We start from the raw sequence: 26290 nt of genomic DNA, 5'->3' as shown, positions 1-26290 counted from the left end.
CCAAGTAGCTGGGATTACAGGCGCCTGCCACGACGCCCAGCTAATTTTTTTTTTTTTTTTTTTTTTTAGTCGAGACGGGGTTTCACCATGTTGGCCATGCTGGTCTCGAACTCCCGACGTCACGTGATCCGCCCGCCTCAGCCTCCCAAAGTGCTGGGATTACAGGCCTGAGCCACCGCGACCGGCAAAGAAAAAATTATTATTATTATTATTATTATTATTATTTGAGACGGAGTCTCGCTCTGTCGCCCAGGCTGCAGTGCAGCGGCGCGATCTCCGCTCACTGCAAGCTTCGCCTCCCGGGTTCACGCCATTCTCCTGCCTCAGCCTCCCGAGTAGCTGGGACTACAGGCGCCCGCCACCGCGCCCGGCTAATTTTTTGTATTTTTAGTAGAGGCGGGGTTTCACCGTGCTAGCCAGGATGGTCTCGATCTCCTAACCTCGTGATCCACCCGCCTCGGCCTCCCAAAGTGCTGGGATTACAGGCGTGAGCCACGGCGCCCGGGCAAGAAAAAATTATTCAAGGGAGTCTCTCTCGAGCCTATTCTGGCTGCCTATAAAAAATTAAAGGCTGGACGCGGTGTCTCACGCCTGTAATCTCAGCACTTTGGGAGACCGAGGCAGGTGGATCACGTGAGGTCAGGAGTTCAATACCAGCTTGGCCAACATGGTGAAACCCCGTCTCTACTAAAAATACAAAATTAGCCGGGCATGGTGCCGCATGCCTATAATCCCAGCTACTCGGGAGGCTGAGGCAGGAGAATCGCTTGAACGCGGGAGGCGGAGGTTGTGGTGAGCCGAGATGGCGCCATCGCACTACAGCCTGGGCAACAAGAGCAAAACTGTGTCTAAAAAAAAATAAAAATAAAAATAAAAAAAAAGAAGGCGTCTTTCACTTATCCCCATCACCTTCCGTGTCCATGCTTGTCCCTTCTCAAGCTAAACTATTCAATCTCTTTTTGTCCATTCTCTCACCTCTCATTATCTCCTTGAGTCTTCCCTATTTCTTTTCACTGACCAAACCATGTCTCCCCTGTTTATTTATTTATTTATTTATTTAAGACAGAGTCTTGTTCTGTCACCCAGGCTGGAGTGGATCTCGGCTCACTGTAACTTCCGCCTCCCAGGTTCATGCGATTCTCCTGCCTCAGCCTCCTGAGTAGCTGGGATTACAGGCATGTGCCACTACGCCTGGCTAATTTTCGTATTTTTAGTAGAGACGGGGTTTCACTATGTTGGCCAGGCTGGTCTTGAACTGCTGACCTCAGGTGATCCACCCGCCTTGGCCTCCCTAAGTGCTGGGATTACAGGCATGAGCCACTGCGCCCGGCCTAAACTGTTAAATTAAACCAATACAAAAAGAGTTAAGAATATAGGTATTTAAAAAATAGGACGGAAGTCCTGGATATGGCTCCTTCTCCCTGGTGTTTTCCTCAACCTTTCCTATTTATTAGGCTCCAACTGTCAAGGTATGGCACAAAATTTTAAAAGTGTCCATTTATCCCTGGATAGTGATCAAACGCTGACCTCAAATTAGCAAGGTAACCCTCTCAACATGGTGACGCATATGTGTCACAACTAACAGTTAAAGACCTTCCGAAAATGGCAGCTCCCTTGTCTCCCCACTGCGGCGGATCAAAGTAAGACCTTCCAAACATGGTGGCACAAGATCCTTGCGTCATTTCCTGTAGTGTGCTCAATATAAGGGGCAGGATTTCCGCTTTCGCTCCTTTCCGGCGGTGACGACCTACGCACCCGAGAACATGCCTGTGAGTGCTTTGGTCCAGGTTTCGGCGGAGATCTCGCTGTTCTGTCCGAACTCTCCCCTCACGCTGATTTCGGATCGTAGAGGGTCCTCATTTACCCACTGCACTTCTTAGGACATTAACTCCAGGGACCGCAGCGGCCCACGGGCCACCCGCATAGACGGGAGCGGAGAGGAGATAAGATGGCGGCCCAGCTGCGCAGACACCAGGGGCGGCGAGGGGCGAGCTCTCCCCGGTGTGTGACAGTGGGGGCTATTTTCGACCATCCCATTTTCGCTGTTGGTTTCTAAATATCTGCATTTCTGTCCCTCTTAGCTCGCAAAGGATCTCCTTCATCCCTCTCCAGAAGAGGAGAAGAGGAAACACAAGAAGAAACGCCTGGTGCAGAGCCCCAATTCCTACTTCATGGATGTGAAATGCCCAGGTGAGGAGACGGCTTGCTGTAGTGGTGAAAGCACTGGACCTCAACAGTTGGAAAATGTTGTAGTGTTAGCTGTCTCGTATCCTTGAAGCTGTGCAGCAGCTTCAGTTTCTTCGCCTGTGGAAAATATTTTCCCTGATACTCTTAAAATTTGAATGTATGAGACTGGCAAAGTTTTGCATCTTAGGAGGAGTGATTCATTTCACCGTGATCTCTCATCACATTTCACATACAACCCCTACGTTTTTTTGTGTTGGGAAACAATGTAATGGAAGATGAGTTGGGCGTAAGTGCAGGAAAGAGACGGGTGTAATAGAGGAAAAAAATGTTATCTGCTTTTCTTTCAGGATGCTATAAAATCACCACGGTCTTTAGCCATGCACAAACGGTAGTTTTGTGTGTTGGCTGCTCCACTGTCCTCTGCCAGCCTACAGGAGGAAAAGCAAGGCTTACAGAAGGTAAATGGTTTACTAATGTGATTTGGGGCTTTGAGTTTGCTTTTTAGAAATGGAAACATTTCTCAGGATTTTTCGGTCTTACAGTGACAGGGATCATCTATAATGTAAATTTTTAGACAAGAAGTGTTGGATTTGGTTGTTTAGATACTACCAAAAGCTATGTATTAAAGCACTACTGTCTAAAGCGGGGATAAATGGGTGATAAAAGGGCTTAAGTTGATAGGAAGTAACCAAAGTGATACAAATGCGCAGGTAGCTAAGAGTTGAGAAAAATAAAAGATGTAGCTTTCTGTGGGTGGATCATCATGCATCTGCTTTTTTGGGAGAGGTGGGCAGAATACCTGTACTGATGACAGCTAATCTCTGAATCTTTTTCCTCCAGGATGTTCCTTCAGGAGGAAGCAGCACTAAAAGCACTCTGAGTCAAGATGAGTGGGAAACCATCTCAATAAACACATTTTGGATAAATCCTGTTTATTGTCTTGTTTAAGTGTTAGGAAGTTCCTGTCTCAAGTATTCTGGGGCAACCAGGAAGAGGAGAATATTAGAGTCATTTGGGGCACGTAAGTGGCCAAGTACTTTAAAAGTCCCTTTGGGGGCATTTTTAACCATCTAGGCTCATTGGATAAATTTGTTTCTGTTTTTTTTTTAAACTGTGATACTATCTCAAGTGTTGTGTTTGGTGTTTTTGTTTTTTTTTTATAAGAGAGATGGAATCTTGCTCTGTTGCCCAGGCTGGAGTGCAGTAGCACAATCTTGACTCATTGCAACCTCTGCCTCCCAGGTTCAAGTGATTCTCCTGCCTCAGCCTCCTGAGTAGCTAGGATTACAGGTGTGTACCACCATGCCTGGCTAATTTTTGTATTTTTAGTAGAGACGGGGTTTCACCATGTTGGTCAGGCTGGTCTCAAACTCCTGACCTGGTGATCCGCCTGCCTAAGTGCTGGGATTACAGGCGTGAGCCACCGCGCCCGGCCGATAGTTAACTCTTTACAATACAGTCTGACATACCAGTTTTAAGAAACAGCTTAGGATGCTTTATTTATAGTTCTCAGAAGCCTTATCTGGAAACTTAATGTAGAAGTTGCTGTTAGGCTTCTTGTCGAGGACTAGAAATCTTCATTCCCCTGCAGGAACTTGTCCAAGCAGAGGTTAGTGCTTTATACTCCATAACCAATGTTGCAGCCGACTTTGGGCCAATGGAGGTTGTAGACTCATGAAGTGAGGGGGAGAACTTGTGGAGTTAAAAAAACCTAGAAGAAGAGGGAAAAGTTGAGTGAATTAAACGTGTGTATCTGAGCTTTTCAAAGATGAGGACAGAGGCTTTTTTACCTGGCTGTGGTGTTCCTAGAGTTGGTACATACACAACTGGAACTGTTTGTATCTTGTTTAGGAAGGCGTTGTATGCTGGAAAAAGGACAAAGGAAATGTCACAAGGCATATCTGAGGAAGGCCTTAAAGGGCAAAGTCAACTCTAGAATGAGAATATTGCTAAAAATAATTCTTAAAAATAAGTAATAGTAATGGCACTATTACAGGAAGTTTTTATCCCAATTTAACCCATTTTAGAGTTACTTTCAGCTTTTGGCTGAAAGGGGGAAAATGGCCGGGCACGGTGGCTCACGCCTGTAATCGCAGCACTTTGGGAGGCTGAGGTGGGCGGATCACGAGGTCAGGAGATTGAGACCATCCTGGCTAACACAGTGAAACCCCATCTCTACTAAAAATATAAAAAATTAGCTGGGCGTGTTGGCGGGTGCCTGTAGTCCCAGCTACTCAGGAGGCTGAGGCAGGAGGATGGTGTGAACCTGGGAGGCGGAGCTTGTAGTGAGCTGAGATCGTGCCACTGCACTACAGCCTGCGCGATAGAGCCAGACTCCGTCTCAGAAAAAAAAAAAAAAAAAAGTGGGGAAATGGAGTAGACAATAGTGTTGTGTTAATTTTTTTTTTTTTAGGCTGTGTGTGGTGGCTCACGCCTGTAATCCCAGCACTTTGGGAGGCCTAGGTGGGCAGACCACCTGAGGTCAGGCATTCAAGACCAGCCTGGCCAACATGCCACTAAAAATAAAAAATTAGACAGGTGTGGTGGCGGGTGTCTGTAATTCCAGCTACTCGAGAGGCTGAGGCAGGAGAATCGCTTGAAACTGGGCGATGGAGGTTGCAGTGAGCCAAGATTGCACCACTTCACACCAGCCTGGGTGACAATGGGACTCCATCTCAAAAAAAATTTTTTTTAGACACACAGTATCACTGGAGTACAGTGGCACAATCATGGCTTACTGCCACCTTGAATTCCCTGTCTCAAGCAATCCTGCCTCAGCTTCCCTAGTAGCTGGGACTAGATGTGTGCCACCACCACACCCAGCTAATTTTAAAGTTTTTTTGTAGAGATGGAGTCTCTCTGTGTTGCCCAGGCTGGTCTTAAATTCCTAGACTCAAGCCATCCTCCCACTTTGGCCTCCCAAAGTGCTAGGATTACAGGTGTGAGCCATTGCACCCAGTCTGTTGTGTTACTTGAATTATCCCTAACTATGAATTTCAGCAAAAGTAGCTGTTATACCTCAAGATTTAGTAGTGGTTTCCACTTCTGAGTGGTGTGTGTTTGCCAAATCCAGTTTGTTGCTTCTTGGTAGTAAGTTGAGGACCTTTTTTTTTTGAAACGGAGTCTTACTCTGTCACCCAGGCTGAAGTGCAGTGGCACGATCTTGGCTCACTGCAACCTGTGTCTCCTAGGTTCAAGCACTTCTGCCTCAGCCTCCCGAGTAGCTGGGATTACAAGCATGTGCCACCACACTGACTAATTTTTGTTATTTTTAGTAGAGATGGATTTTCACCATGTTGGCCAGGCTGGTCTCGAACTCCTGAACTTAGGTGACCCACCCGCCTTGCCCTCCCAAAGTGCTGGGATTACAGGCATAAGCCACCATGCCCGGCTGAGGGGGACCTTTAATCCACCACGTTACTAGGACTAGCAAGGCTTAGTTTACACTGCTTGTTAAAATTATATGTGATAAGTGGCTAATTTGCATCCTTATTTGTGAAATAAGGCAGTTTCATCTGGGCGCGGTGGCTCACGCCTGTAATCCCAGCACTTTGGGAGGCCGAGGCGGGTGGATCACGAGGTCAGGAGTTAAAGACCAGCCTGGCCAAGATGGTGAAACCCCGTCTCTACTAAAAATACAAAAATTAGTCGGGAGCAGTGGCCGGCGCCTGTAATCCCAGCTACTCGGGAGGCTGAGGCAGGAGAATTGCTTGAACTCGGGCGGCAGCGGTTGCTGTAAGCCAAGATTGCGCCACTGCACTCCAGCGTGGGCGACAGACTTAAACTCCATCTCAAAAAAAAAAAAAAAAGGCAGTTTTCATGTCAAAGTCTACGTTATTGAATATAAGGACTCTACCTAGGAAGATGGAAGCTGTTGATGCCAGCACTGCAAAGAGGGTCAAGAGCAGGATCTGGTAAGAGCCAGTGAACCGCTTGAGGATGGCGGAATCTTCACAGTGATCTATACATTGGCCATAACAAAACAAGATAATAGTTAATAGCAACCATGGGCAGATGCTGCATTTTTTAAATTTAATTTTTTTTGAGACAGAGTTTTGCTCTCACTCTGTCCCCCAGGCTGGAGGGCAGTGGTGCGATCTCAGCTCACTGCAACCTCCAGCAGATGCTGCATTTTAAAACTTACGACTAAAAATAGTAATAAGAGTATCTGCCAGAAGTATTCAAAACCCAGCCTTCTTAGTAAGAGAGAAGAGAGCTTCAGATGTGAACTATACTTGGCTCAACCGCGTCTTTTTGACTTCTTCCTATCTCCAGAGTAATACAACTCTCTAATTCTTGAGCTTGTTATTTCTTCCTCTTAGATTTCAAAGGATGCTTTAAATCCTCTGCTACTTTAAAATGCTGGTTACCACTTCTTCCTCTTCATGGACGTTGTCTGCAGGCACTCAGAATGGTCCAGCGTTTGACATACCAACGTAGGCTTTCCTACAATACAGCCTCTAACAAAACTAGGCTGTCCCAAACCCTTGGTAATAGAATTGTTTACCTTTATACCAAGATGGATGGGAAAGCACCAAAATCTGCATGTGGCATGTGCCCAGGCAGACTTCAAGGGATTCGTGCCGTAAAACCTGAAGTTCTTACGAGATTGTCCAAAACAACATGTCGGGTTCCATGTGTGCTAAATGTGTTCGTGACTGGATCAAGCGTGCTCTCCTTATCGAGGAGCAGAAAATTGTTGTGAAAGTGTCGAAGGCACAAGCACAGTCAGCTAAATAAAAAATGAAACTTTTGAGTAATAAAAATGAGGAGACTTAAAAAAAAAATGCGGCCTGGCGTGGTGGCTCACACCTGTAATCCCAGCATTTTGGGAGGCCAAGGCGGGTGGATCACAAGGTCAGGAGATCAAGACCATCCTGGCTAACATGGTGAAACCCCGTCTCTACTAAAAATAGAAAAAATTAGCTGGGTGTGGTGGCATGCACCTGTAGTCCCAGCTACTTGGGAGGCTGAGGCAGAAGAATGGCGTGAACCCGGGAGGCGGAGCTAGCAGTGAACCGAGATCTCTCCACTGCACTCCAGCCTGGGTGACAGAGCGAGACTCTATTTCAAACAAAACAAAACAAACATTCTGTTTACCTTTCCCGTGCACTTTAACCCCAGGTAACATGCTTCCCTTCACTAAACTTGTGATAGTATGCTGATTCCATTTATAATTGTAATCTCTATCTTGAAACATTTTCTTTTCTTTTTTTTGAGAGGGAGTCGCTGTTGCCCAGGCTGGAGTGCAGTGGCGCCATCTCAACTCCCTGCAACCTCTGCCTCCTGGGTTCAAGCAATTCTTTTGTCTCAGCCTCCCTAGTAGCTGGCATTACAGGTGCCCACCACCATGCCTGGCTAATTTTCGTATTTTTAGTAGGGATGAGTGTCACCATTTTGGCCAGGCTGGTCTCAAACTCCTGACCTCAGGTGATCCACCCGCCTTGGCCTCCCAAAGTGCTGGAATTACAGGCATGAGCCGCTGCACCCAGCCAAAACTTTTTTTTTAGATCATCAGTGACCACTTAAATCCACAGTACCTTTGTCCTACTCAGGATGTCATTTTTTGGGAGCACTCTGATTTGTATCTAACCTTATCCTCAATAAAACTGTAGACTTGCCTTTTTTTTTTTTTTTTTTTTTTTTTTTGAGACAAGGTCTCAGGCTGGAGTGCGGTGGTGCAGTCATGGCTTACTGCAGCCTCCTAAGTAACTAGGACTACAGGTGCACACCATCATGTCCGACTTTTTGAGATGGAGTTTCACTCTTGTTGCCCAGGCTGCAGTGCAATGGCATGATCTCGGCTCACCGCAACCTCTGCCTCCCAGATTCAAGCAATTCTGCTGCCTCAGCATCCTGCGTAACTGGGATTACAGGGGCCCGCCACCAAGCCCAGATAATTTTTGTATTTTTAGTAGAGATGGGTTTTCACCATGTTGGCCAGGATGGTCTCGAACTCCTGACCTCAGGTGATCCAACCACTTCGGCCTCCCAAAGTGGTGGGATTACAGGCATGAGCCATCGCGCTGGCCTTTTTTTTTTTTTTTTAACACCTGGATAATTTAAATGTTTTTCTTTAACTTTTAATTTTTGTTAGAGATGAGGTCTCTCTATGTTGCGCAGGCTTGCCTTGAACACCTGACCTCAGGTGATCTGCCCACCTCAGCTTCCCAAAGTGTTGGGATTACAAGTGTGAGCTACTGCACCTGGCCTTTTGGCTGTTTTTCTTTTCTTTTCTTTTCTTTCTGTTTTTTTTTTTTTTTTTTTTTTTTTTTTTTTTTTCCTGAAACAGCCTTTCTTTCTCACTCAGGCTGCAGTGCAGTGGTGAGATCTCAGCTCACTCCATCTCTGCCTCCCAGGCTCAAGCGATCCTCCCACTTCAGCTTTCAGAGTAGCTAGGACTGCAGGCCATCACACCTGGCTAATTATTTTGTATTTTTTGTAGAGATGGGGTTTTGCCATGTTGCCCAGGCTGGTGATTACTGTATTTGTTTTTTTTTTTTTTTTTTTGAGACAGAGTCTTGCTCTGTCCCAGGCTGGAGTGCAGTGGCGCGATCTCGACTCACTGCAACCTCCGCCTCCCCGTTCAAGCTATTCTCCTGCCTCAGCCTCCCGAGTAGCTGGGATTACAGGTGCATGACACTATACCTGGCTATTTTTATTTATTTTTATTTTATTTTTTATTTTTAGTAGAGACGGGGTTTCACCATGTTGGCCAGGCTGGTCTGGAACTCCTGACCTTGTGATCCACCCGCCTCGGCCATCCAAAGTGCTGGGATTACAGGCATGAGCCACTGCACCTGGCCAATTACTGTAATTTTTAAGAGAAATATTTTTTAAATCTGGCAGTAGGAACATGAATATATCTGTGGATTCTTTTTTTCTCTATACATTCTGAGAAACTTCTCTAGTAATGAACTATAGAAATGATCCCTGAAAGTATAGTCAATGAATTCTGTTGGTGACAAAAGCACACAATACTGCTGATATTATGGTGGTTTGCTGCCTATATTAATAATCAGTGGAAGTGCTAACTTTAAGTTAGTGGTCAATTGAAAATAAAGATGCACGGCCAGGCGCAGTAATTTACGCCTGTAATCCCATCATTTTGGGAGGCCAAGGTGGGTGGATCATTTGAGATCAGGAGTTCGAGACCAGCCTGGCCAACATGGTGAAACCTTGCCTCTACTAAAAATACAAAAATTAGCCAGGCGTGGTGGCGGGCACCTGCAATCCCAGCTACTTGGGAGGCTGAGGGAGGAGAATTGCTTGAACCTGGGAGTGGAGGTTGCAGTGAGCTGAGATGGTGCCACTGCACTCCAGACTGGGCGACAGAGCGAGGTTCTGTCTCAAAAAAAATAAAAAAAGGAAAGAAAAAGATGCAATTTTTCTCCACTTGGGTAATGGACACCTTGAATTCTATCTATGGACCTTTGTGGGGATCCATGGTCTCTAGATTTAAAAACTGTGTTCCAATACATTCTGTGATAGTATCTAGAGATCCCTTTTTTTTTTTTTTTTTTTAATTCCTGAGACAGGGTCTCGTTCTGTCACCCAGGCTGGAGTGCAGTGGTGTGATCATGCCTCACTGCAACTTCAACCTCCTGGGCTTAGGCAATCCTCCCACCTCAACCTCCTGCTAGGACTTCAGGTGCATGCCACCATGCCTGGCTAATTCTTTTGATTTTTAGTAGAGATAAGGTCTTGCTGTGTTGCTTAGCCTGGTCTTGAACTCCTGAGCTCAAGTGATCCTCCAGTCTTAGCCTCCCAAAGTGCTAGGATTACAGGTGTGAGCCACTGCGCCAGCATCTCAGTTTCCTCAGCTCTTGGGGAAAAATACCTACCTCCTAGAGTTATGAGAATTAAACCAAAAGCATATAAATGTGCTTAGGATAATGATCAATACAAACCAGATGCTCACGTAAACATCAGCAAAAACCTATTTCCCATTAGGAGATATACTATAATTTAGCTTAGATCGTTCCCAGTAATTAAGTAGCTTCCCTTGAGGGGTGGGGAAGCAGGCGTGACAAATACAATATAAGGAGACTGATGGTTCTCTAGCTTTTCTAACACCTTTTCGTAACTATTCCCATCCTATCCAATGTGGCATTATTCCTAAACTAGGTAATGCCTGGAATCAGGATTTGGGAAAGCTAAGTCTTGGTTCTAGGGTCAACATTGGCCCATTGCCTGATGCAAAAAGATTTAAATACTTTTGAAGACAACAAAACATTTATCAATAAGATTGGCCGGGTGCGGTGGCTCATGCCTGTAATCCCAGCACTTTGGGAGGCCAAGGCGGGTGGATCACCTGAGGTCGGGAGTTCAAGACCAGCCTGGCCAACATGGTGAAACCCCATTTCTACAAAAATACAAAAATTAGCAGGGCATGGTGGTGTGTGCCTGTAATCCCAGCTACTCAGGAGTCTGAGGCGGGAGAATCGCTTGAACTTGGGAGGTGGAGGTTGCAGTGAGCCGAGATCACGACATTGCACTCCAGCCTGGGTGACAGAGCAAGACTCTCTCAAAAAAAAAAAAAAAAAGTTTAAAATAGGGCAAATAATATACTTACAAAGCTGGCAAACTCGTGTTAAACTGACAACTATTCTTTTTCCTTTTTTTTTTTTTGAGACAGGGTCTTGCTCTGTCACCAGGCTGGAGTGCAGTGGCACAATCACAGTTCACTGCAGCCTTGAACTCCTGGTCTCAAGCAATCCTCCTGCCTCAGCCTCCCGAGTAGCTGGGACCACAGGTCCATGCCACCATGCCCAGGTAATTTTTTTTTTGTACTTTTTTGTTGATACAGAGTTTTGCCTTGTTCCCCAGGCTGGTCTTGAACTCCTGAGCTCAAGGGATCTGCCCACCTCGGCCTCCCAAAGTGCTGGAATTACAAGGCATGGGCCATCATGCCTGGCTGACAACTATTCTTAAATATATAAGTTAAATATAAAATTTAGGTAGTGTTAAGAAAGCTACCTAAAGGTTGAATTTTGGGTAGGTTTGGAAGATTCATGCCTCAACTAGTTTGAGTAATCTTGGTCAAGTGGCTGAATGTTTCCCATTAACTAAACTGTGATAACATCTGTCCCCCCATATCTGTGGGGAATATGTTCCAAGACCCTCAGTGGATGCCACAGATAATATTGAACCCTCTACGTACTATGTTTTCCTTACTGAGTTGAGAACTTCCACTTTTTCACTTAAAGGAAGCACTTTCCAGCTTCTTTTTGGCATACCCGAATTGCAGGCATCACCACTCTTGTGCTTTGGAGCCATTATTAAGTAAAATAAGGGTTACTTGAAACAAGCACTGCACTGTGATACCTTGATACCAGTTGATTTGATAGCAGAGACTGCTCCTAAGTGACTAAAGGGCTGATAGTGTATACGGTGTGAACATGCTGGACAAAGAGATGATTCATGGTTGGGGACCAGAGCAGGACAGTGTGAGATTTCCTCATGCTATTTGGAACAGTGCACAATTTAAACTGTTTATTTCAGGAGTTTTTCATTTATTTTTGGACCGTGGTTGACAGTTAAGTGAAATGCGGAAAGCAAAACTGCAGATGGGGGGTACTAATGTAATACATTCTTTCTTCTTTTCCTCTCTAGATTATAAATAGGAATCTCTGATGCTTACCTGCACCCAACTTATCTTTCATAGCCCTCACTACCACTGCCTCACTTTGACTGGTGAGTACACAGGAAATATTGATGAAAACAGGTGATGCCATTTGCTGGAAGGAAGTGAAGTTGACCACTCTTACAGAGTAGATGGCCAGGCCAGGAGTGAGGGGAGAGTGGCTATGGCCAGCGACCACTAGAACTGGGGAGCTGGAGATGACCTTGGAGAAAAGATAAAACCTTTTATTTAAAAGAAGAAAAATCAACTTTGTATCAGTATGTTCCAATCTGAAACATATACAGTACAATAATTGTCAAGATCTGGATTTCTAGCTAGCTAGCCGACAATCAAATCATTTACTTTTTTGTTGTGGTTGTTTTGAGAGGGAGTCTCGCTCTGTCACCCAGGCTGGAGTGCAGTGGCGCGATCTCAGCTCCCTGCAACCTCTGCCTCCCAGGTTCAAGCGATTTTCCTGCCTCAGCCTCCCGAGTAGCTGGGACTACAGGTGCCCGCCACCACATCCAGCTAATTTTTGTACTTTTAGTAGAGAAGAGGTTTCACCATGTTGGCCAGGATGGTCTTGATCTGTTGACCTTGTGATCCACCCACTTTGGCCTCCCAAAGTGCTGGAATTACAGGCATGAGCCACCGCGCTCGGCCAATCATTTACTTTTTTTACTCCTTTAGGTATGTTGACAAAGCTTATGACCTAGATTTTGGACTCTGGGAGCCTGCCTGACATTATGAAGGAGATGGGTTTTCTTCATTTGATTTTGTCATTTCCTATGGTAATTTTTATTAGGTCACTCAGTAACTTCTTTTGCCCTTGAAGTGAGAATGAAAACTATCTTTTCAAATTCCTGATCTCTTGTTCTGTTTTGGTTCAGTTCTTAACATACCTCTAGCTTCCTAAGAACTCTGTCCACTCCCAGTACTCTTATCTCCCCGATATCTTGTTTGTGGCTAAGAACCAATTCTGACTGGTTAATATAAAAGGCTGGGATGAAAGGAATGAGGATTCGTTGCATTCCATTCTTGCTACGTTCACTGACCAGTGTAGCCCACCCATAGACTGAGGTGTCAGCCACACTGAGGGCCTGTAGCAGCTCCTCTGACTGCGGTCGAACCTTGATTATGCAGACATAAACCCCTGGAAAAAAAAGAGGAAAAACTGAGCAGGAAGGTTCAGAGGCTCTATTGAGCCAACTGAATTAGGATAGGAAGGGAAAATTGTGACATGCAAATTCAGCAAAAGAGAAAATGTGAATTTAGTTTTGAGTATTCAATATCAGCACAATATTGGCCACTATGAGGAGGATGCCAAATAAAAAGAAAAATACTCCTAGAGAAACCACAACTAAACTTGTTTACTGAGAATACCATTCTTTCTTTTTTTTTTGGAGACAGGGTCTCGCTGTGTCGTGCAGGCTAGAGCACAGTGGCGTGATCATGGCATTCTGCAGCCCGACCTCCCAGGCTCTGGCGATCCTCCCACCTCAGCCTCCCGAGTAGCTGGGATTACAGGCATGAGCCACTGTGCCTGGCTAATTTTTGTATTTTTTAGCTGAGGTGGGTGGATCACAAAGTCAAGAGTTCGAGACCAGCCTGGCCAACATGGTGAAACCCCCATCTCTACTAAAAATACGAGGATTAGCCGGGTGTGATGGTGGGTACCTGTAATCCCAGCTACTTGGGAGACTGAGGCAGGGAAATTGCTTGAGATGGAGGTTGCAGTGAGCTGAGATCGCACCACTGCATTCCAGCTTGGGGACAGAGCAAGACTCCGTCTCAAAAAAAAAAATTATATTTTTTATAGAGATGGGACTTCATTATGTTGCCCAGGCTGGTCTCAAACTCCTGGGCTCAAGCGATCCTCCTGCCTTGGCCTCCCAAAGTGCTGGGTTTACAGGCGTGAGAAACTGCTCCCTGGCTAAGAATACCATTCTTATTCAACATGTCAGGGAGTATTAAATGATATAACACAAGCAGGGCAATTAAGAGCTGGGGATATAGAATGAAGTAGTCAGTGCTGGTGAACTCAGGAAAGGGTTTGTGAAAGACAGACAAGCTTTGAGCATCATTAATAACTTATGTATCAGACCACCTCTTGGTGTCATTATTTTTATCAATGGTAGGAACTGTTTTTCCAGTTACCCATGATTAATCCTTAGCTGTCTTTTTTTTTTTTAAAAGAGACAGAATTTCACACTGTTGCCCAGGCTGGAGTGCAGTGGTGCAATTCTACCTCACTGCAGCCTTAAACTCCTGGGCTCAAGTAATCCTCCCACCTCAGCCTCCCAGGCAGCTAGGACTCCAGGCATGTGCCACCATGCCTGGCTAATTTTTAATTTTTATTTATTGCTATTATTATTATTTTATATATATTTTTGAGACAGAGTCTCGCCCTGTTGCCCAGGCTAGAGTGCAGTGGCGCAATCTCAGCTCACTGCAAGCTCTGCCTCCCAGGTTCACGCCATTCTCCTGCCTCAGCCTCCCAAGTAGCTGGGACTACAGGCGCCTGCCACCACATCCGGCTAATTTTTGTATTTTTAGTAGAGACGAGGTTTTACCTTGTTAGCCAGGATGGTCTCGATCTCCTGACCTCGTGATCCTCCCACCTCAGCCTCCCAAAGTGCTGGGATTACAGGCGTGAGCCACCATGCCTGGACTATTTATTATTTTTGTAGAGACAGAGTCTTGCTCTTGCCCAGGCCGGACTGCAGTGGCACAATCACAACTCACTGAAACCTTGAATTCTTGGGCTCAAACAATCTTCCTGCCTCAGAGCTAGGGCTACAGGTGCGTGCCACCATGCCTGGCTATTTTATTTTTTGAGAGACAAGGTCTTGCTATGTTGCCCAGGCTGGTTTCAAACTCCTGGGCTCAAGTGATCCTCCCACTTCAGCCTCCTAAAACATTGGGATTATAGGCATGAGCCACTGCACCTGGCCTTAGTTGTCTTTACATCCTTTCCTTCATCCCTATATCCAATCATTTCCAAATCTTGCTTACTCCTTCTCTGAAATGTCTCTGACATCTGCCCCTTCTTAGTATTTCTCTATTAGTCTGGTCTAGACCCTTATCAATGCATGCTTGGATTATTGCAATTGGATAATTATGGATAATTAGTCTGGGCTAGACCCTTACTAGTCTGGTCCAGACCCATTAGTCTGGTCTAGACCCTTATCAATTCATGCTTGCATTATTGCCCCTTCACAGGTATCCTTGCCTGTTTTTTTTTTTTTTTTTTTGAGATGGAGTCTCACTCTGTTGCCCAGGCTGGAGTGCAGTGGCGCGATCTTGGCTCACTGCAAACTCCGCCTCCTGGGTTCACGCCATTCTTCTGCCTCAGCCTCCCGAGTAGCTGGGACTACAGGTGCCCACCACCACGCCCGGCTAATTTTTTTGTATTTTTAGTAGAGACGGGGTTTCACCATGTTAGCCAAGATGGTCTCGATCTCCTGACCTCGTGATCCACCTGCCTCAGCCTCCCAAAATGCCAGGATTACAGGCGTGAGCCACTGCGCCCGGCCTTCTTTTTTTTTCTTTTGAGACGAAGTCTCGTTCCGTCGCCCAGGCTGGAGTGCAGTGGTGCAATCTCAGCTCACTTCAAGCTCTGCCTCCCTGGTTCAAGTGATTCTCCTGCCTCAGCCTCCCACGTAGCTGGGATTACAGGTGCCCTACTAATTTTTGTATTTTTAGTAGAGGCAGAGTTTCACCATGTTGGCCAGGCTGGTCTTGAACTCCTGACCTCAAATGATCTGCCCACCTCAGCCTCCCAAAGTGCTGGGATTACCATGCCCTGCCGTTATTCCTCTTTTCTTTCTTTGAGACAGGTTCTCCATCTGTTGCCCAGGCTGTAGTGCAGTGGTGTGATCACGGCTCACTGCAGCCTTGAACTCTTGGGCTCAAGGGATTCCCCCACCTTGGCCTCCTGAGTAGCTGGGATTACAGGCATGAGCCACTGTGGCCAGGCTATTCCTCTTTTCTTTTTTTCTTTTCTTTTCTTTCTTTCTTTCTTTTTTTTTTTTTTTTTTTTTTGAGATGGAATCTCACTCTATCGCCCAGGCTGGAGTGTAGTGGCGTAATTTTGGCTCACTGCAACCTCCACCTCCTGGGTTCAAGCAGTTCTCCTGCCTCAGCCTCCTGAGTAGCTGGGATTACAGGCGTGTGCCACCACGCCCAGTTATTTTTAGTAGAGACAGGGTTTCACCATGTGGGTCAGGCTGGTCTCAACTCCTGACCTTGTGATCCACCCTCCTCGGCCTCCCAAAGTGCTGGGATTATAGGCATGAGCCACTGTGCCCGGCCTCCTCTTTTCTTTTTCTTATCCATTCTACATACTGCCACTAAATCCTTAAAAACTGCCTTCATTCTTTATTTATTTATTTATTTTTTTGAGATGGAGTCTTGTCTGTCGCCCAGGCAAAATGGAGTGCAGTGGTGCGATCTCAGCTCACTGCAACCTCCGTCTCCCGGGTTCAAGCAATTCTCCTGCCTCAGCCTCCCAAGTAGCTGGGACTACCCAAGTAGCGTGAGCCACCAGGCCTGGCTAATTTTTGTATTTTTTGTAGATTCGGGGTTTCACCACGTTGGCCAGGCTGGTCTTGAACTCCTGACCTCAGGTGATCCACCGCCTTGGCCTCCCAAAGTGCTTGGATTACAGGCGTGAGCCACCGCGCCCAGTGTTTGTTTGTTTGTTTGTTTGTTTGTTTGTTTGTTGAGATGGAGTTTTCCTCCTGTTGCCTAGGCTGGAGTGCAATGGTGTGATTTCAGCTCACCACAACCTCTGCCTCCCGGGTTCAAGTGATTCTCCTGCCTCAGCCTCCCGAGTAGCTGGGATTACAGGTATGCACCACCACGTCTGGCTAATTTTGTATTTTTGTATTTTTTTTCTTTTTTTTTTTGAGACAGCGTTTTGCTCTTGTTGCCCAGGCTGGAGTGCAATGGCGTGATCTCAGCTCACTGCAATCTCCGCCTCCCAGGTTCAAGTGATTCTCCTGCCTGAGCCTCCTGAGTGGCTGGGATTACAGGCATGTGCCACCACACCTGGCTAATTTTGTATTTTTAGTAGAGACGGGTTTCTCCACATTGGTAAGGCGGGTCTCGAACTCCCGACCTCAGGTAATCTGCCCACCTCAGTCTCCCAAAGTGCTGGGATTACAGGCATGAGCCACCGCGCCCCGCCCTAATTTTGTATTTTTAGTAGAGATGGGGTTTCTCCATGTTGATCATGCTGGTCTTGAACTCCCAACCTCAGGTAATCCACCTGCCTCGGCCTCCCAAAGTGTTGGGATTACAGGCGTGAGCCACCGCACCTGGCCAAAAACTGCCTTCATTTTTATTTTATTCATTTATTTATTTAGACAGAGTCTTGCTCTGTCACCAAGGCTAGGGTGTAGTAGCATTATCATGGCTCACTGCAGCCTCAACCTCCTGGGCCCAAGTGATTTCATCTTATCTTTGGAAAAAAAACCAAACCAAACCAAAACTAAAACAAACTTCTCTAGGGCCCTATATTGCCTGGAATGTCCTGTTCTCTTCACATCTAGTTCACTCTTAGTCATACTTCTAAAGGTCATTCCCTCTGTAAAACCTTACTTATTTTTGCCTCTAGGTTTCATGTAGATACTCCTCCTTTCTTTCTGCTTTATTTTTATTTATTTATTTATTTTTCTGAGATGGAGTCTCACTCTTACCACCCAGGCTGGAGTGAAGTGGCACGATCTCGGCTCACTGCAACCTCCGCCTCCTGGGTTCAAGCAATTCTCCTGCCTCAGCCTCCCGAGTAGCTGGGACTACAGGCATGTGCCACCACGCCCGGCTAATTTTTGTATTTTTTAGTAGAGATGGGGTTTCACCATGTTGGCCAGGCTGGTCTCGAACTCCTGACCTCGGGTGATCTGCCTGCCTCGGCCTCCCAAACTGCTGGGATTACAGGTGTGAGCCACCATGCCTGGCCTCTTTCTGCTTTCTTACCATGCCATATATATACATATACACACACACACACACATACATACGTACACATACATATGTATACACATATACATATACATATATATACACATATACACATATGTCTGTGTGTATACATATATATATATATATATATATATATATATATTTTTTTTTTTTTTAAATGGAGTTTTGCTCTTTCACCCAGGCTGGAGTGCAATGGCATGATCTTGGCTCACTATAACCTCCTCCTTCTATTTCAATTGATTCTCCTGCCTCAGCCTCCCAAATAGCTGGGATTACAGGCGCCCGCCACCATGCCTGGCTAATTTTTGTATTTTTAGTAGAGACGGAGTTTCACCATGTTAGCCAGGCTGGTCTCAAACTCCTGACCTCAAGTGATCTGCCCCCCTCGGCCTCCCAAAATGGTGGATTACAGGCGTTAGCTACTGCGCTGGGCCTATATATATATTTTTTTTTGAGACAGATTTTCGCTCTTGTTGCCCAGGTTGGAGTGCAATGGTGCCATCTTGGCTCACTGCAACCTCCACTTCCTGGGTTCAAGTGATTCTCCTGCCTCAGCCTCCCTAGTAGCTGGGATTACAGGCATGTGCCACCATGCCTGACTAATTTTGTATTTTTAGTAGATGCCAGGTTTCTCCATGTTGGTGAGGCTGGTCGTGAACTCCCGACCTCAGGTGATCCACCCGCCTCAGCCTCCCAAAGTGCTGGGATTACAGGCGTGAGTCATCGCACCTGGCCTATATATTTTTTCTATTTATTTATTTATTTATTGAAACAGAGTCTCACTCTGTTGCCCAGGCTGGAGTGCAGTGGCGTGATCTCGGCTCACTGCGCTCCACCTCCCGGGTTCACGCCATTCTCCTGCCTCAGCCTCCTGAGTAGCTGGGACTACAGGCGCCTGCCAACACGCCTGGCTAATTTTTTGTATTTTTTTAGTGGAGACGGGGTTTCACCATGTTAGCCAGGATGGTCTCGGTCTCCTGACCTCGTGATCCGCCTGCCTCGGCCTCCCAAAGTGCTGGGACTACAGGCATGAGCCACTGCGCCTGGCCTTATTTATTTATTTTTGAGACGGAGTCTTGCTCTGTTGCCTAGGCTGGTGTGCAGTGGCATGATTTTGGCTCACTGTAACCTCTGCCTCCTGGATTCAAGTGATTCTCCTGCCTCAGCCTCCCGAGTAGCTGGGGCTACAGGTGCCTGCCACCATGCCTGGCTAATTTTTGTATTTTTAGCAGAGATGGGGTTTCACCATGTCGGCCAGGCTGGTCTCAAACTCCTGACCTCAAGTGATTTGTCCGCCACAGCCTCCCAAAGTGCTGGGATTACGAGCGTGAGCCACTGCACCCGGCCTGATTTATTTTTTCATCAATAAATTGAAGTCACAAACATATATGTGTCTACCCTGTAACTCATCACCTGGTAGGGTAACACTAAAAGTTAAAAGCTTTAGGCTGGACATGGTGGTTCATGCCTATAATCCCAGCACTTTGGGAGGCCGAGGTGGATCACTTAAGGCTAAGAGTTTGAGACCAGCCTGAGCAACATAGGGAGACCCTGTCCCTACACAAACAAACAAACAAGCAAACAAAATAAAGAAACAAAAATGGCTGGGCATGGTGTCTAACGCCTGTAATCCCAACACTTTGGGATGCTGAGGCAGGCGGATCACAAGGTCAGGAGTTCGAGACCAGCCTGACCAACATTGTGAAATCCCATCTCTATTAAAAATACAAAAATTATCTGGGCGTGATGACACGCGCCTGTAATCCCAGCTACTCAGGAGGCTGAGGCAGGAGAATACCTTGTAACCGGGAGGCAGAGGTGTAGTGAGCTGAAATAGTGCCACTGCACTCCAGTCTGGGAGACAGAGTGAGGCTCTGTCTCAAAAACAAAACAAAACAAAATAACAAACAAACCAAAAATTACTTTGCTTTTCTTTGTAACTCCACATCTTCTCCTACTATCAGGTATTATAAACAGTTTGCTGAATGAACCTTCCTTCAGTGGTTGCTCATGATCCAAACCATTCAGACTGCCTGATCTAGCATTAGAGGTTCTCTCATGATGAAGCACTACCTTATTTATACCTTACATTTTTTTTTTTTTTTTTGAGATGAAGTCTTGCTCTTTCACCCAGTCTGGAGTGCAGTGGTGTGATTTTGGCTCATTGCAACTTCCATCTCCCGGTTCAGGCAATTCTCCCTGCCTCAGTCTCTCCAATAGTTGGGATTACAGGTGCCTCCCACCACGCCTGGCTAATTTTTGTATTTTTAGTAGAGATGGGGTTTCATCATGTTGGCCAGGCTGGTCTCCGAAGCCCTGACCTCAGGTGATCCACCTGCCTCGGCCTCCCAAAGTACTGGGATTACAGGTGTGAGCCACTGCGCCTGGCCCTATACCTTACATTTGATATGAATCCTTTCATTTTTAGATAAGCTGATTTACATAAAGTCATCCTAACATCATGCCTATTTCCACTTTCCACTTGTTAATCCTATTCTTTTATTTGGAATATCTTTCAATTCAACAAAACATCCAAACACTGTGCTACATGCTGGGAATGAAAGATAAATGAGACACAATGCAGAGCCTCACAGAGTGAATGGGGACTAGCAAGAAAATAGTAAATTATAATAGAAAAGCACAGGATAGTCTAGGAGGCATGTGTTAAAACTTATTTGAATAGGGCTGGGGGCAGTGGCTTAACACCTGTAATTCCAGCACTTTGGGAGGCTGAGGCAGGAGGATTGCTTGAGGCCAGGAGTTTGAGACCAGCCTGGGCAATATAGGAAGATCATGTTGCTCTTAAAAAAAAAAAAAAAAGGCATGATGGCATGTGCCTGTAGTCCTAGCTACTCAGGAGGCTGAGGCAGGGGGATTGCTTGAGTCTAGGAGTTTAAGGTTACAGTGAGCTATGATCACACCATTTCACTCCAGCCTTAGGCAACACAGCAAGACCCAGTCTCAAAAAAAAAAAAAAAAAAAAAAAGAGTTGAACGGGTTGAACAAAAATGTTGCCTGACAAAGATTCCACAGTTATATATCGGATGAAACTACAGATATAAATGCAATCCAATAAGAATGGGACAATTATACAAATAGATAAACAGAATGGGGAAACCAGATTCAACTGGTGTAACTTACCTTTCTCCATACTGAAATCTGAATGGACCTGAAAGACTTTACTTGCTGGAATGTCTAGCAAAGTATTACTGAACTGTACATGGCACAGTGTGAGGGTCGCTGGAAGAAGTACTTTTGTAATGGCCAAGGCCTGGTTTGGGGTACAGAATCCTGAAAAGCAGAAAAGAGGTAAATAGCTTTGTCACTAATAAGAATTTGTAAAAAGAGAGACCATTATATGGAGGCAATTTTGAAGCATAAAAAAAATAAGCAAGAAAGAGGGTCAGTTGTGGCTGGTTTGCCCACCTCTGCTTCAATCAAGGTGAAAGAATAGTGTGAGACCCTCGCATTCTAATTTGTGAATGACTACAGTGGGGCTTCCATTATCAATGTCATACATAGGTAGTGTCTTTTTTCAAAGATTTTTTTTGAAAAATCTTTGAGATGAAGTCTTGCTCTGTCGCCCAGTCTGGAGTGCAGTGGTGTGATTTTGGCTCATTGCAACTTCCATCTCCCGGTTCAGGCAATTCTTCCTGCCTCAGTCTCCCCAGTAGTTGGGACTACAGGTGCCTCCCACCATGCCTGGCGTCAGTGGGAGTAAGATAGATTACAGGGAAGTTAGAAATCTATTAAAAATAGGCCAGGTGCGGTGGCTCACACCTGTAATCCCAGCACTTTGGGAGGCCGAGGCAGGCGGATCACCTGAGGTTGGGAGTTCGAGACCAGCCTGACCAACATGGAGAAACCCCGTCTCTACTAAAAATACAAAATTAGCTGGGGGTGGTGGCTCATGCCTGTAATCCCAGCTACTCGGGGGGCTGAGGCAGGAGAATTGCTTGAACTCAGGAGGCAGAAGTTGCAGTGAGCCGAGATTGCGCCATTGCACTCCAGCCTTGGCAACAAGAGCGAAACTCCGTCTCAAATAAATAAATAAATAAATAAATAAAAATAAAGCAGTACAGTTGGGAGGTAGCTTTTAGGTCTAGGAGAATTTGTTTTTCATATACAATGTTGTAATACAATTACAATATAATTCAAGCCCCAAATCCCTAGAACTTCATCACAAGTGGTGCCTTAAGAGGAATCATATAGACAGCAAGAAGTGGACTGTTGTTATCATTGGGTCAGCTGCAATGAGTGGCATTCTTGAAAAATCTTCAGCAAAATCAAAGGGACTGATGCATGAGGTTTCTCAGTAAAATAAGTAGTGATTTTAGAAAGATTCTGGGGAATAAAACGTCAGTCTGTTGGCCAGGCACGGTGGCTGGATTTTTTTTTTTTTTTTTTGAGATGGAGTCTTGCTTTGTCGCCCAGGCCAGAGTGCAGTGGCACAATCTCAGCTCACTGCAACCTCTGTCTCCCGGGTTCAAGCAATTCTCCTGCCTCAGCCTCCCGAGTAGCTGGGATTACAGGCACCCGCCACTGCACCCGGCTAATTTTTGTATTTTTAGTAGAGACAGGGTTTCACCATCTTAGCCAGGCTGGTCTCGAACTCCTGACCTCATGATCCATCCGCCTCGGCTTCCCAAAGTGCTGGGATTACAGGTGTGAGCCACCGCGCCTGGCCATCTCTGTTTTTTTTTTTTTTTTTGAGAGATGGGGTCTTGCTTTGTTGCCCAGGCTGGTCTCAAACTCCTGGCCTCAAGCGATCCTCCCACCACAGCCTCCTAAATAATTGGGATTACAGGCATGAGCCACCACTCCAGAGTCCTAAAATTATCTTAAGTTTTTTTTTTTTGAGATGGAGTCTCACTCTGCCGCCCAGGCTGGAGTCCAGTGGTGCGATCTCGGCTCACTCTAACCTCCGCTTCCCGGGTTCAAGCAATTATCTTGCCTCAGCCTCCAAGTAGCTGGGATACAGGCACACGCCACCACACCCAGCTAGTTTTTGTATTTTTAGTAGAGATGGGGTTTCACCATGTTGGTCAGGCTGGTCTTGAACTCCTGGTCAGGCTGGTCTTGAACTCCCGACCTCAGGTGATCTGCCTGCCTTGGCCTCCCAAAGTGCTGGGATTATAGGTGTGAGCCACCGCGCCCAGCCAAAGGGATAAATGAATTGAGGGAAAATGAGAAAGATAGGAACAATCACTGAAACCATGAAGAGATTCCTGACCTTTAAGATTGACACCATTTCTGCCAGTGGTGATGAAGAGCTTGAATACAGTTGAATTGAGGGTATTGGTGAGATAAGTCTTGAGGTCATAACTGAGCATTAATCTTGATGATGCATTGACCACCACCTGTCAGCAAATCAAAGGAAAATCTGCACCTAAGTTCCTAGAGAATCTGACTCCTTCCAGATCCACCCCTCATAACTTATTTAACCAAAAGTATCTGTTTCACACATGTACAAATTCCATCTCATGACCACATATTTGAGAACAACAAAATCTGTTTGCCTTTGAAGACAAAATAACTTTTTTTTTTTTTTTAACCAGGGTCTTGCTCTGTCACCCAGGCTGGAGTGCAGTGGCATGATCATGGCTGACTGAAGCCTCAAATTCCTAGGCTCAAGCAATCCTCCTGCCTCAGCCTCTAGAGAAGCTGGGACTACACGTATGTGTCACCATGCCTAACCAACAAAAGACGGGGTCAGCCGCGCGCGGTGGCTCACGTCTGTAATCCCAGCACTGGGAGGCCGAGGCGGGCGGCTCATCTGAGGTCAGGAGTTCCAGACTGGCCTGACCAACATGGAGAAACCCCGCCTCTACTAAAAAAAACACAAAATTAGCCGGGCTTGGTGGTGCATGCCTGTGATCCCAGCTACTCAGGAGGCTGACGCAGGAGAATCGCTTGAACCTGGGAGGCAGAGGTTGCAGTGAGCTGACATTGCGCCATTACACTCCAGCCTGGGCAACAAGAGTGAAACTCTGAATCAAAAAAAAAAAGACGGGGTCTTGGCCAGGCGTGGTGGCTCAGAGCGAGACTCCGAAAAAAAAAAGACGGGGTCTCACTATGTTGCCCCAGGTGGTCTAGAACTCCTGGCCGCAAGCCATCCTTCTACCTTGGCCTCCCAAAGTGCTGAGATTACAGGCATAAACTACCATGCCTAGCCCAAAATAACATTTTTTCTAGAAGGAAGTCTTGGGTCCAATTATTCCTTCAGACATATCTTCCCTTTGTATGACTCCCTATTAAAATGCCTTTGAGGCCAGGTGCGGTGGCTCATGCCTGTAATCCCAGCACTCTGGGAGGCTGAGGCAGGTGGATCACTTGAGGTCAGGAGTTTGAGACCAGCCTGGCCAGCATGGCGAAACCCCACCTCTACTAAAAATACAAAAATTAGCCAGGCATGTTGGAGCATGCCTGTAATCCCAGCTACCAGGGAGGCTGAGGCAGGAGAATTGCTTGAACTCGGGAGGCGGAGTCTGCAGTGAGCTGAGATTGTGCCATTGTACTTCAGCCTGGGCGACAGAGTGAGACTCCATCTCAAAAAAACAAAACAAAACAAACAAAAACAAAAAAACACACACAAAAAAACAAAACAACTGCAACTTTCTTTAGGACATTTTCTCTTTGTCTCTAGTTGCACATAATCTCAATCTTTTCTGAAACTTCAAAGTACATTGTTTTTTCTCAAGAATACTTGTACTATTCTGCCTTATATTGTAAGTTTTTTTGTTTGTTTGTTTGTTTGTTTTGAGATGGAGTCTTGCTCTGTCACTCAGGCTACAGTGCACTGGCGCAATTTCGGCTCACTGCAGCCTCTGCCTCCTGGGTTCCAGCAGTTCTCCTGCTTCAGCCTCCCAAGTAGTTGGGATTACAGGCACGTGCCACCATGCCTGGCTGATTTTTGTATCTTTAGTAGAGACGGGATTTCACCATGTTGGCCAGGCTGGTCTCGAACTCCTGACCTCAAGGGATCCACTGACCTCGGCCTCTAAAAGTGCTGGGATTACAGGTGTGAGCCACCATGCCCAGCCCTTAATATTTTAAATTTAAATGCAATATACTCTACATTCTCCTTAGTATTACCACAGGTTTTTTAAATTCAAGAACCTTAAAACCCAAGTTAGTTACATTAATGGCTTAATAAAGAATTTTGTCTTTTTCATATTTGTATTTCTGGAGGCCAGCACAATGCCTGACACTTAATAGGCTTTAATGAGTATCTGCTAATTAGTGAATATTAAATGAGGATTCGATGAAGTACACAAATTAGAATAGGAATGACCTTTTGACTTCCCTGTAGCATCTAACACCACAACCATTTCCTCCTTTGCCTTCTATGACACTGTTTCTCTTTGCTTTTCTGGTTCCTAATCCCTTCTCAGTCTCTTTTTCTAGTACTCTTTTCATACTACCTCTGTCCTTGAACCTCTTATCTGCTTATAATACAAGTTCTTTTTGGATGTTATCCAAATTTTCCCTCTCTGCCCTTATTAATTTTGTATTGAAGTTGCCCTGATTTATTCATTAGTCTTCAAACACAACATGTACTTTTATTTGCCTATTGTAATTATTTGTGCCATGTATGTAATTGTTTATGTCACCACCAGACTATGAGCTCCTCAAAAGAAGGCACCAGATACCATGTGCACACATATTGAGTAACTTACTCATCTATAAAGTTGGGGCCGGGTGCAGTGACTCACATCTGTAATCCCAGCACTTTGGGAGGCTGAGGCAGGCAGATCATTTGAGGCCAGGAGTTTGACACCAGCCTGGCCAACATGGCAAAACCCTGCCTCTACTAAAAATACAAAAATTAGCTGGGTGTGGTGGCACACACCTGTAGTCCTAGCTACTTGGGAGGCTGAGGCACGAGAATTGCTTGAACCTGGAAGGTGGAGGTTGCAGTTACCAGAGACTGTGCCACTGCACTCCAGCCTGGGCAACAGAGTGAGATTCTGTTATAAAAATAAATAAATAAAATAAAACAAAGTTGGGAAAATACTTTTTTTTCTTCAACTTTTATTTTAAGTTCCAGGGTACATGTGCAGGATGTGCAGGTTTGTTACATAGGTTAATGTGTGCCATGGTGGTTTGCTGCATAGATCAACCTATCACCCAGGTATTAAGCCCAGCATCCATTAGTTATTCTTCCTGATGCTCTCCCTCCCTCCATGCCCCACATATTTATTTTGCAGAGTTAAAAGTAATACAATTAAAAGTGATAGGTGTACTGGATGTTAAAAAAAGAAAAAAAAAAGACTGGGCTAGATGTGGTGGCAAACACCTGTAATCCCAGCACTTCAGGAGGCTGAGGCAGGTAGAACACTTGAGCCCAGGAGTTCGAGATCAGCCTGGGCAACAGGGTGAAACCCCATCTATCCAAAAACACAAAAAATTGGCTGGGCACAGTGGCTCATGCCTGTAATCTCAGCACTTTGGGAGGCTGAGGTGGGCAGCTCACTTGAGGTCAGGAGT

The 26290-nt window shown here is 45.7% G+C and overlaps 2 protein-coding genes and 2 pseudogenes across 9 annotated transcripts in view; 2 read left to right on the top strand and 2 right to left on the bottom strand.

The window, feature by feature from the left end:
- The first annotated feature begins 1728 nt into the window (after window positions 1-1728).
- Window positions 1729-3118, top strand: RPS27 (ribosomal protein S27). Of its 2 annotated transcripts, none has more exons than XM_024354243.3 (4): window positions 1729-2001; window positions 2082-2190; window positions 2535-2645; window positions 3028-3118. In XM_024354243.3, the coding sequence occupies exons 2-4, from the start codon at window positions 2172-2174 to the stop codon at window positions 3054-3056; spliced, it is 159 nt and encodes a 52-aa protein (XP_024210011.1). In that variant the 5' UTR covers window positions 1729-2001; window positions 2082-2171; the 3' UTR covers window positions 3057-3118. The 2 variants fall into 2 exon arrangements, with proteins under 2 accessions (XP_024210011.1, NP_001238926.1); NM_001251997.1 differs by having other exon boundaries at window positions 1730-1769; window positions 3028-3113.
- A 541-nt stretch (window positions 3119-3659) lies between these two features.
- NUP210L (nucleoporin 210 like) overlaps window positions 3660-26290 on the bottom strand; it is a 161092-nt gene continuing 138461 nt past the window's right edge. For 2 of the 7 annotated variants that reach the window (XM_513837.8, XM_054671496.2), the window contains 7 exons: window positions 23034-23160; window positions 20942-21091; window positions 12715-12965; window positions 11831-12035; window positions 6044-6148; window positions 3978-4052; window positions 3660-3898 (listed from right to left, as the gene is read on the bottom strand). In XM_513837.8, the coding sequence (XP_513837.5) occupies window positions 3798-3898; window positions 3978-4052; window positions 6044-6148; window positions 11831-12035; window positions 12715-12965; window positions 20942-21091; window positions 23034-23160 (1014 nt within the window). In that variant the 3' untranslated portion in view covers window positions 3660-3797. The remainder of the gene's footprint in view (window positions 3899-3977; window positions 4053-6043; window positions 6149-11830; window positions 12036-12714; window positions 12966-20941; window positions 21092-23033; window positions 23161-26290) is intronic. The other 5 variants (XR_010158103.1, XR_010158104.1, XM_001144608.6 and 2 more) reach the window with 3 other exon arrangements.
- Window positions 6501-6996, top strand: LOC107968564 (large ribosomal subunit protein eL34-like; annotated as a pseudogene).
- On the bottom strand, window positions 9053-9136 carry LOC112206928 (small nucleolar RNA U3; annotated as a pseudogene).

The sequence above is a fragment of the Pan troglodytes genome, chromosome 1 (genome assembly GCF_028858775.2).
Source record: "Pan troglodytes isolate AG18354 chromosome 1, NHGRI_mPanTro3-v2.0_pri, whole genome shotgun sequence".
Taxonomy (NCBI): Eukaryota; Metazoa; Chordata; class Mammalia; order Primates; family Hominidae; genus Pan; species Pan troglodytes.
Note: the sequence above shows the minus strand (reverse complement) of the source record. Positions and strands in the feature narration are given on the sequence as shown.

What these genes read in the sequence shown, in the direction of transcription:
- RPS27 (NM_001251997.1), top strand. An exon ending in CATGGATGTGAAATGCCCAG is followed by an intron (nt 2,191 to 2,534) that starts GTGAGGAGACGG and finishes CTTTTCTTTCAG; the next exon opens with GATGCTATAAAATCACCACG. An exon ending in AAAAGCAAGGCTTACAGAAG is followed by an intron (nt 2,646 to 3,027) that starts GTAAATGGTTTA and finishes TTTTTCCTCCAG; the next exon opens with GATGTTCCTTCAGGAGGAAG.